Here is an 11,622-nt window from a genome sequence, read left to right on the forward strand (position 1 = left end):
TACACTGCGTCAGTAATAATAACATACAGGTAGGTACACTACGTCAGTAATTATAACAGACAGGTAGGTACACTACGTCAGTTATAATAACATACAGGTAGGAACACACTACATCAGTATTAATAACCATTATGTATAAAGGCTGTGGTGCTTTCCCTATCGCTTGTGTCAATTTTGTGAATTTATTCAAAATATGAAAAACAGTAATAATCGGTTCTTTTCCTGGTTTTGCTCTTCTGGTTAAAGGTCAAGTAAATGTGAATTTTACAATTATTTGTTGTCTATAACTTCTTGACCGTTTAAGATATGGCAATGAAACTCGAGCATAGTTGCATAACCTAAATAAATTTGCTGTTTAATGACGTAACGTCATTGTGACCCTGACCCCAAGAAATTTTGATGAAACTTATAACATACTTGCATCAATTAAGGTTAATGTCAGTGCTCTGTAGTTACGTCACTATGACCATGACATGAAGGTTCAGTAAAGTCGTGGCCACTGTAAATTTCCTTTGCCGTTGAAGATATGGCGATGATACTTGCAGCATAATGCACCCTCGATAGATGATTCGTAGAGAACTGCTGTTCGTCACCGTGACAATGACATAAAAACCTTTTTTCCGGGCGATAACTTTTGAACCTTTAAGGTCATCCTAATGAAAAATTCGGAATAACTTAATCACCCATTAAGATCAAAGGTCAAGGGGTTGCAAAGCAATCAATATAATAAAAAATATCGTAAAGGAGATGGGAAGACATTTGTTTTTGTTCACAAAAGCATCCTCTGGTTTATTAAAGGATAAACATGAATATATATTTTGATAATATAATGAACGAACACTGCTCTAAATAAAACCGCTTCCTTTAAATAAATCTTGAAACGGTTTATGATGATAAAAAAAAAACCGGAATGTACGGCTACCCGTCGAGGTTTACACTCCATTTTTTGTGTTATATATCCATGACATAAGACATATTCAAGTCGATCATTGTATTATATTTACATTCCTAATATGGTTTGCTGATATGAACATACCAAGTGAAAACAACAAACATATGACCATGAATACACTATGAAAACCGTATGAAAACATTGTCTCTCGTGCTGATTTTCCACACATAACATCAGAAAAATATCAATACGCTTGAAAAATAGTCCTCGTTTCATTTCCGTAAATTATGTTTTCTTTGTAATCTATTTACATAAATTAAATCTAATTTAACACAAATTATTGTATTCGATGTTATTTCATGTCTTTTTGTTTTAAATAACAAGCAAACAATAAAAAAATAAACTACTGCAAACTGCGGAGCGGAAGGACACGGTAAACGATGGTGCATAGGCGGGATCTCCCGGCTGTTCTAATAATTTGGCGTTTCGTCGTATACATGACAAATTTTTCTTTTTAATAAAATTTCTCGTTTTCTCGATATAAATTTTTTAAATCAAGGTTATGTAAATATATGAATTGAATAGATTTTTTTAAATTTTCATTGCGGCTATGAATACCAGTAGCTAGCTACATATCCTCCGAGGCTACCGCGCGCCACGGGATATGTAGCTAGCTACTGGTATTCATAGCCGCAATGAAAATTAAAAAAATCTATTCAATCCATATTTAATCTACTCCACACTATCTCTGTATAAACATATGAACTGTTTTGTCTTGGAAATTATTATGCTGCTGTATCGGCCAATCAAAGGCAATGTTACAAACGGAGACTCGATTTCTTAAGTTATGGGCTGACATTTTGATATTTAAGGCAATGAAGATGCTTATGACAAGTAAGAACACGTCATAGCATAATCTCTTTTACATATGAAGTTACCAAGGTTGAATGCGACTAAAACAGAAATATCTTCTTTGCCAGATCGCAGAAAAAATATCCTAATGTTATTCATCATATTGGTGCTTTATTTTACATAGGTTACGAAGCGAGCCAGTCTGATGTTGGATCCATCTCCGATCGGTGGGGACCACGACTCTCGTACTGACATTCTACAGTATGGAGTCCTAATGAAGAAACTACTACGAATGCTGGGCAGACATTAAACAATTCAATATTAGCCAATATGTTGGTAAAAGGCCAACGGAAAACTATCGATATCGAATAATGTATAATATAACGATTGCCAATCAGGATTTAAAGACGGTCGTAAATCTAGCCGACATTACGCATCTTGGTAGTAAATGGGCGTCCGTTACATTAATATATAGCCGTGCAATTTAAGGTAACAAGCGGTTAATATCAAAAATGATCAAACGAGAAATATATATATATATATATCAAAGATGGCTGTCGTGGTTGTGTTCTTGAGGTGCTCATCAAATAATACAAAGATACACCGTGAGGTAGTCAGCAACTATCGTATTTGGCGCCTATGGTGAATGAGCCAAAATTAAACACACCAAAATTTCACGAAAAAAAATCGTCGGAACAATATCCGGATTATAGCAACCGTCTTTCCGTTCATTTACTACATATCTATTACTAGTTTCCGCGATCTTTGTTGATGTGTGTTATACTGTTTTTTGTTTTTGGATAAAATCGCGTCAATAAAGGTATGTTTTCATCTAAATGTGTCATTAAATTTATGCACGTTGTTGTATTAACTGTGTTCGAGGACAAGTCGCGCCTCGATCGATCAATTAACTTGTGTACAAAGCGAACATTGTTTTCCTGTGCAATCAGGTCAGACGAAATACAAAAGACTTATACTGATATGTTCTCCGTAAATAACTTTTCAGACAAAGCTATACCTCAGGTAGATGATCGAATCCTGTCACTTAGCCACAGAGCTTTTAATCCATCAAAATCATAGGTAAATGGGCTCTTCAACTATGGGGAATTTGAGCATTTGATCTATGCAAAAATACAACAGCAGTATGTTTGAACATTGAACAAAATAGCATTCTATGCCGATAATTAAAACGTCGAACTTATAAGTTATAAGGAATTTCATAATAAAAATACTTGAACACTTTAAGCTGTCCATTTGCTAAACTATGAAATTATAATATATGACAGTAATAACTGTAGACGTTTTTAGCTGTTATTATAGGATTGTATAAGAGACACACAGGATATAAACACCTTAAAAGAAACCGAGAATTAGATATATCAGTATAACATCAATTAGACAACACCATACCGATGTTGTGTCCTTTAAAGACCCGTCAGTGGTGCTGAATTGATTTTTCGTATAGATCAACTGGCTATATATCAGTGAAAATACAGATATAGGTCGAACTCCGATCCGCAAGAATATTTTCCTTCTCACACCACTTTGGCAAGTAATATCATTTCTCAGATTTGAACTTTCGCCTGATAAAAACATATTTCGACATGTGCATGGACAGACGGACATGTCCGTTTCTATATCAACCGCCATCTTTGTTGAGAGAATGTTACACAAACAAAACGACCACGTACAAACAGCCATACAAACGCGATGCCCTTTAAAATTGGAAACTAACTTGGACAAGATATATGTGAGTTGATATCCTTATTATTAAAACTCAACAACGTGAAAACTCATGTTTGAGTACTTTGTCATAAACCAACTAATTATTCATAAAATATATAAATCTCTTGTTTCATATAATTCGACGTGGCATATAGCTCAAAATTGAAGAAAAAGCAAACTTGGACAATCAAAGCAAAGTCATCTTCTGCTCCAACTCTCCCATATGAATTTGAACTGGAATTTTAGTGAATGTGTTTTTTGTAGTAGTTCTTGGTACCAGCAAAATCGTTTGACGGGATAACATATTCTCGAATGTTTATGAGGTTGGAACTGAATATTTCGGAAGTGACGTATGTAATCTGTTGAGAGGAGCAAGTCCAATACAGCGAACTCACAGCCCTCACAATTTAGCGTTATCAGATCAACCTCATTACTTTTCACGGACAATGTCTCGAAAAACTTAGAAACGCTTACAATTTTTGCTCCCTTGAAAGTTCCCTTTTTCTTTTGGTCTTTAACAAATAAAGATGCTCCATCATTCTTTTCTTCATTGACATAAAATACCCCATCAGCAACGTCAATCCCGAAATTATAAATAACCACGTTTGGAGATGATTTGAATCTATTCTTCAACACATGAAAGAACTTTGCAACCGGTTCTAATACAATATAGGTTCCGGGATGGTAACGGGAGTTGAACTGACTGGCGTCCAGCCCCTTGTGACCTCCAGCCTCTATCACGAAGCTTCCACTGTCTAGGTATGTGTGATCTGACCACCGCAAAGTCTGCTTTGCTGCTTCCTGTATATGTCCATTTGCCATGTCCTCTTCATGATCCAAAATACACTTGTTAACACGAGAGGTCTCTTTTATTGAGAAAATACTACTAAAGTCTATGTAAGTCATATTCGTATGACAGGTTCTAACAGGATATCGAGGCGAATATACCAGACTCGAAATGTACGAGTCGTCAAAAAATGCACTCTCTCTAAGAATTTGGCCACGCTTTATCGTCGGTTCGGGCAAATTCGGAGCACCGTAGGTTACCGTGTTCATATATTGACACACTAAACCCATAACGAAAGCTATTATCATCAATAGGAGTGTGTGCGAGTTCTTCATTGTCTGAAAACATAAAACAAAACATTAAAAGTTTACTCTCTGTACTGATTTATCACACACAAAGTATACATTCTAAATCCCGATCGGGCATCAAACTATTTTAGAGTGGAACAATGAGAAGTTATCTGGCAGATCAGAATGAAATCTTTTACAAAAATTGTCTTGATATGGAATCGATGGTTGATAGAAATGGCAACGCTTTGCAGACAAACGTAATTATGTTTGTCTGCATTTCTTTGATATGGTCCAACTATGAGACCGAAGAGAAGGTTTCATTTTTTTTATTTTGTGTGTATTTGAATATGATTAACCTCATGTGTCGAATTTTGGTTGATTTAAACCGTGTTCAGGCAAATAAGATATATTCAGCACAGAACGATGTCACGATTTGGGAGTCCGTAGCACTGACATAGACTACCATTTTTCTACTTAGTTTATAGCGTTGTTTTGTCATCAAAATGTAAATATATATAGCATTATTAGAAGTTTCGAAGACTAGATCAATATTTGATGCAAATACTCCCCTCTAACATGTATTGTATAGTGTACGCGATTAACATCACGAACTCAAATTAGCATAAAATAATAGAATCAAATATATTTGGTTTGGTTTGTTTTTTGTTTAACGTCCCATTAACAGCCAGGGTCATTTAAGGACGTGCCAGGTTTGGAGAATCAAATATACGACAACTGGACGGCGTTTAAACTATCTATTACCGATATTGGAGTCTCATTTGTGGTTTTAAAGTCATTGTTAGATCAGCATTTACACAATCATGTATTCACGAATATATCTGAAATCAAAGTGATTGACAGTACATAATAAGGAGGGGGTGTCTTTTGTAACGAACGTTGATATGATCCTCTAAAAAGTCTGATAATATTACCAGTATTTATTCCTCGAAATAAAGCTAAATACACAAAGCAAATGTGTATTGTCTTAAAGCATTATGTTTCTGCAAGAAGACTAGAATAAGTCACTATATATATATATATATCACGCGTGTCACTGATAAAGCTGAAGATGATGCAAGAGCTTCCAGGCGTTAACATTGAATTACATGTGTATGTATGATAAACTTGATATCAAAAGTCCGTAGGAAAACACATACAGTCACACAATCGATACTTGTATTTTTCAAACACTTCTGTTAAGACAACCATTGCCTTATTTATATTTATTTACATTGTTAATTTTTAAAAGCTTTTAAAAAGCTTTCATGATACTGTTTAATGCCTTTCATCTGGTAAAATGATACTATTTTAAGGCTAACGCTCGTATCTATATTGTTTAAACTACAGGCTGAAGCGATATTTGTTGTGATACATGGCTGGTACCGGACAATAGCCTCTAGTCTTTTAAATTCGTGTTTCCTACTAGCTATGATGTGTGGTGTAGTTAGTAATTAGTTTGGTGTGTTCTCCTTTCTCCCACTAAAAATAACATAGTGGCAGGTATGTTTTTACAGTCATTATAGTCTGCTTCATATATACCTTACCTGGATTTTACCTGTGTTCTCCCATATTACCTGGATTTTACCTGTATTCTCCGACATTACATGGTTTTTACCTCTATTTTACACAAACTTTGAATTCATCTCATTTTGTTCTATCGTTAAATCAATTTGTACATACCATGTACCATTTTCATCAACTAGACTTGCAGGAATCATCTATAGTACAACACATATATATTATAAATATTTCACTGTTTCAAATGATTAAAAATGCGAAACAAAATCACATCAGGCCATTAACTATTAGTCGATAGCCCTTATTAACATGGCTAAGTATCGCTGATATTTTTCTTGGTACGTATTAACTTAATTGATTACAAATTATATACACATATAGGATTGGAAAACAAGCTAAAAGCTTATACGTATTCCTTTCCTTAAATACGATTGCAGTGTTAAAGCATGGACGTTTACACACAATAATGAGATGGACAAATTAACTTCTCAACAAAATACTTCAGTTGATTACATATTTGATACTTTAAATTCTGGAAAATTTGATATAGCCTCAGTAGTGTTTGAAAACTAATCAAGATGTGGACATTATTAAAATCTTTTACTGTTACAAATGAACTTCTGAACAGAAATGAATATTTTCCTTAGTGTTTAGCGATTGATCACCCCGTAAAAGAATATCTATAATGTGTTCATTAATATCATACTTCGTCGTTACATTTGGTAAAAATTGTTGGATTAAACTATTGAGATGAGTGTTTAAGTGGTCTGATTTGTACATTGTAAGTATACATGCATCAGGATGGCTATGTCTATCACTATTTCCTGTCAACCAATAACAAGGCAAATGCAGATTCGGATGAAATTTCTTCGGCACAAGAACATCGCCTTCAATGGATACATGCAGGACCTCAGGACAAAAAAAATAGGGCTATTTTATTAGTTGTGTATGCATATTACTTTTTTATTGATTGATTACCCATCGTCAAGTGCTAAGTATTACTAGTTTTCGATTTCAGAATATTTTATTGTCAAGATGGTACAGACAAAGGGAATTGGGCAACAGGACAAGCCTATAAAAGCCCTCTCCTTATGATATATATATACAACATAGTGTACATACCAAAAATAAGTTGTATATGCCAATTAAAATTTTATGAATAATCTATCATCCATTGTCCAGTGCTGAGTGTATATGCCAAGTATTCCTCGTATACATATAAACAAGTACTATTAACTGCTAATTACAATTAGATAATTGTGTGTTTCATTTAATTTTTAATCAGCCAATGTCTAGTGTTAACTATCTAAGTTTGCTTTTTACTTTAGTATTTTCACTTCAGGCACATATCACGTACAATGATGTGCATGTTCTGTACTAGTGTATTCTCTGTATACATGCAAGTATTGTAATGTAATATCTTTCTTTCTCCTAATATTACTTGCCACATGCTTCAGAATTTTCGTATAATGTATTATGCTCTGAAATTGAACTTTGTTAGTGGAATCTGAAATTACCAAAAAAAAAAAATAATAATAATAATAAAAATAAATAAAAACTAAAAATGGAAAATAAAAAATATACACATTACCGAAACCATGACAGTCGCCTTTAATATAATAAACGGATAGACGTTGTATTGTGATCTATTTAGTACATGTAGTATGACTTGATAATGTGATAATACAGGTAAATATCTACCTGTACAGATGCACATTCCCAGAACAGACTATAATTGGCGTGCCATTATTCTCAAGTGTTGATATAATTCTTTTGATCCCCAAAAATTGGGAGAAAGGCGAACAAACCATTAGTTTAACCAGTGTGGAGCATGGTTCGATGACTCAGTTGGCGTGGCAAGAGCTGATTAGTACGATATGCTTTATATATAGATATTTAAGAAAATATTTTTTATAATTTTGTGTATTACATAATTATATGCTTAATTATTCTATAATTGTAATATCGTTGTATGTAACGTAAGACGAGTCATCATAATTAATATTATATATTTAAGTGTTTATTTCTAATCATGTAATTTATGAGGAACTTTATTATTCTTTTTATTTATCAATGCTATCTCCTAATGTATTATTTATTGTATCTGTTCTTTGGCACAATAATAGGTCGCACGAGCTTACGTTCTTTGTTTAAATGTGTGCAACGTTTGACAAAGTGTCTTGTATCGTGTTTCGATGGAACCAACGAATTAACATAAACATATTCGGGGCCTTGTTAGACATGGTTGTTGGTCAATCTAACTACTAAGTATACATAATGCTTCAGATGCATCTTCTGGTTAAGTCAGTATTACTTGTAGTATTCCTAAACGTGTAACCAAGTCATTATTACTTGTGGTATACCTAAACGTGTAACCAAGTCATTATTACTTGTGGTATACCTAAACGTGTAATCATTCTTTCAGAAACGATGCCTTTTAAAGCAGGAGGATGTGTTTAAGTGTATTTTTAGCGTAATAGTCAATCCATTCAAAATGCATATTCAAATAGTTTGAATAATTAAAATCAAGTACCTTTACACATTGTATATCCTTGTCAGGAGTTTCGGGATTGTGAGGGTGGATTTTAATTCAGACGTGGTAATTCTATCTATGTCGTCATCAGAGTATTCGATCATTTTGAAAGGCTTCGAATCACAACACTATCTCATTGGCTGATCTCTAGAGATATCCTGAACACTAGGTGACACACGCTCAATTGAACGTATTACAAATTTAAAGCAAAATGACAAAAATGGATTACTGGGCCGGCCATAAAGATCCGGGGAAGATATAAAAATCCCTATGTCGGGCCAGCACGGATTGGGTAAAGCATGGGTGACCTGCCCGACCACTACGCATTTTCTTCGGGTACAGGGGTTATTGTGGCCAATCATTGTGATCAATGTAAATTGATGTAACGTTCTTAACAATATTTGTGTTAAATAAGATTTATATTTTTATAATATCGAAATACTCTAGGCAAATTAAATCATATTAAGGTAATGTACAAACTATCTGGTGTTTTAGATATACATGTACGTGTGGAGCTTTGCCACTTTACAACAACTTTTACAGGTAATTAAACATATATACAAATGGTTTTTATCACATATATGATCTGTTCTTATCATATAGCATATGAGTAATAATAGCATATATAAGGGTAAAACAAGTTATATAAACGGTAATTATCCGGATACACTGGATCCTTCAAAGCGTCGAATAGGTTTTTTTGGTCATCTAATTTTCACGTACTTTGGACTTTTGCTTGTCTTTAGCTCTATTCCCATCATAGTGTGAGCTTGGACATTCTAACAGTGTATTAAGCAATCAGACAATTTAATGGTTCTAATGTACATACAGTTCTATTGTCTTCGTAGCCATTACAGGTGCATTATGCCATAATACAAATACCACTTAACGTTTAATACAATGCGCTATTTAATCAATTTTATTGAAATGAATTCATTTAAGTCCTTGTCTATCAGTTACTGCAGTTACATTTTAATTAGAGTCGTTAGTTAGATTCGTTAATTTTCATGAATGATGTGTAGTTTTCAAAACACAGAATACATTCATTTTAATCAAGTATATAGATAAATAAATACGTAAATATTCATATGGATAAACATGGAGAGCTAAAGCTGAAACCATTGTAGCTCAGAGGTACTATATCACATAGGAGAAATTTCTACTGGATGTGCCACCCCCCCGGATAATGTAGTAGTTTATAACGTTAACGTATCAAATACTTCAACAAAATTTTAAAAATACAAGCTTACCTGTGTGAAATGACAATATCCGTTTAAGATAGTGTTGAACTAATCCAAGGAATACCAGACTTAAAAGACGTTCGACAGAACACGACAGGTCCACTTCTATACGTAAAAGAACAAAAATATAACCTTCCTTATGTATGGCATAACGAGCTTCAATTGGCATACAAAACCTTTCTAAATGTCGTGATAAAACATGTGCGTTAGTTCTGATATGTATGTAAAAAGGCGGACAGTTGTCTTTTTGTTTTTCACGGCGTAGCTGTATTATGGACACAAAAAGCTCCCGCCTGTCGTTTACAAAGTGATTACTCAACCAGCAAACGGCCCGTCCAATAGCTCAATCGATTGTAGGCGAACAAGTAATTGAGACATATGCAGACGTACAATTGCACCATGGCTGGAATCAAATATATCTAAAAAAAAAATGCATATTCATAATTTACCTGTACATTTAAGTCCGTGGTTTAACGTGCATACATCTACCGTGTGGCTGGAGAATTTCTGCCGAGCCCTATGCACGGAATAATAAGTCGATCATTTTTACACGCGAGAATAAAACCAATGGCCCTATTAGTCTATTGATACTAAGTACAGCTCTGGGAGAAAGACCAACCTTGTAAGACACTTAGTGATACTATTCAATATTTTACTTTTAATGACCGCTACGTACATGTATACTGTAAAACCTGTGGAACATGCCTTCTTGCCAGAGAAAGACACCATGAATATCAGATCGATTGTCAAGGTGATTTGTTAACACTTTCTTTTAGATTAAAGGAAAAATAGATGATATCTAACAGTGTTTTCAGTAATACAAAGTATATTTCACGTGTGGGGTAAATATTTTTGATATTTGTTTCCACGAGTACGCAGCCATTAGCCACGGGAGTGAAATATATTTGGTATTACTGAAGACATTGTTAGATATTCTGTTTATTGAAAATACCGGATCAGCTTTTATTTGTTTTTGCATACTCGTTTGTAAGCAGTGTTTTGATTGGTCAACACAAAAAATCCGACATTTTTCACTTTACAGAATGATTAGTCACTGGTTAAAATGTAATAAACAGACTTATTACACAGGTTTAGCGGTATGCTGATTGGTACATGATTGGGAGGGTCAGATTTAAACTAGTTTGAATATGTTTTATCAATTGAATGGTTTAAAATGCAGAACAGCAAAACAACAACAACAACAATCTCTTTAAATGTCGCTTTGGAAGGCTAACCAGGTATCAACCTAGCCTACAGATGTTAAAAGACCTTGTTACAACATATCTGACGAAAAACGCGATCTGTGTTTATAGAAATACAGCGATCGGGCTCGATGGGCGCTTCATATAATTTGGTTAAGCTTCGCCCTTCTCGTTGTGATGACTGACATATCTCGAGTCTATGGAATAACCGTTACTGGTGCTATGTCACATTTACAACTGGACTCGCGGGTGTCACCGGCTCACTCAGAGCGTGCAGGTGTAGGTGGAGGTGGTGAACATACATATGAATACATCTGTAAAAGTAGGAGAAATTTGTAAGCACATAATCATACATCAGTGTGCAGTTACGGTTCATATCTCACCTCATTTCGGCCTCCATCTTTGCTTATTCATTCGGAACCTAGTTACAGTAAGTGTTCCGAGTAACTTTCCGCGGGAATCTGCACGTGCAGATTACCGCAATCTGGCTTTATAACTCGGGGACTTTCTATAGTCAGACAGTCTTACACAAAGTCTTCGTTCGACTGGTATGACTCGCCTCTCTCTCCTTCTCTATAGGTT

At 34.4% G+C, this 11,622-nt stretch overlaps 1 protein-coding gene across 1 annotated transcript; it reads right to left on the minus strand.

Moving 5' to 3' along the window:
- Positions 1-2,548: 2,548 nt before the first annotated feature.
- On the minus strand, positions 2,549-10,031 carry LOC117317265. The gene is made up of 2 exons (XM_033872003.1): positions 9,848-10,031; positions 2,549-4,594 (listed from the first exon to the last, which is right to left on the minus strand). The coding sequence occupies exon 2, from the start codon at positions 4,589-4,591 to the stop codon at positions 3,668-3,670; it is 924 nt and encodes a 307-aa protein (XP_033727894.1). The 5' UTR covers positions 4,592-4,594; positions 9,848-10,031; the 3' UTR covers positions 2,549-3,667.
- Positions 10,032-11,622: the final 1,591 nt, after the last annotated feature.

This window comes from Pecten maximus, chromosome 19 (assembly GCF_902652985.1).
Source record: "Pecten maximus chromosome 19, xPecMax1.1, whole genome shotgun sequence".
Classification (NCBI taxonomy): Eukaryota; Metazoa; Mollusca; class Bivalvia; order Pectinida; family Pectinidae; genus Pecten; species Pecten maximus.

Coding starts and splice junctions, on each gene's coding strand:
- LOC117317265 (XM_033872003.1), bottom strand. CDS start 4,591: ATGAAGAACTCGCACACACTCCTATTGATGATAATAGCTTTCGTTATG.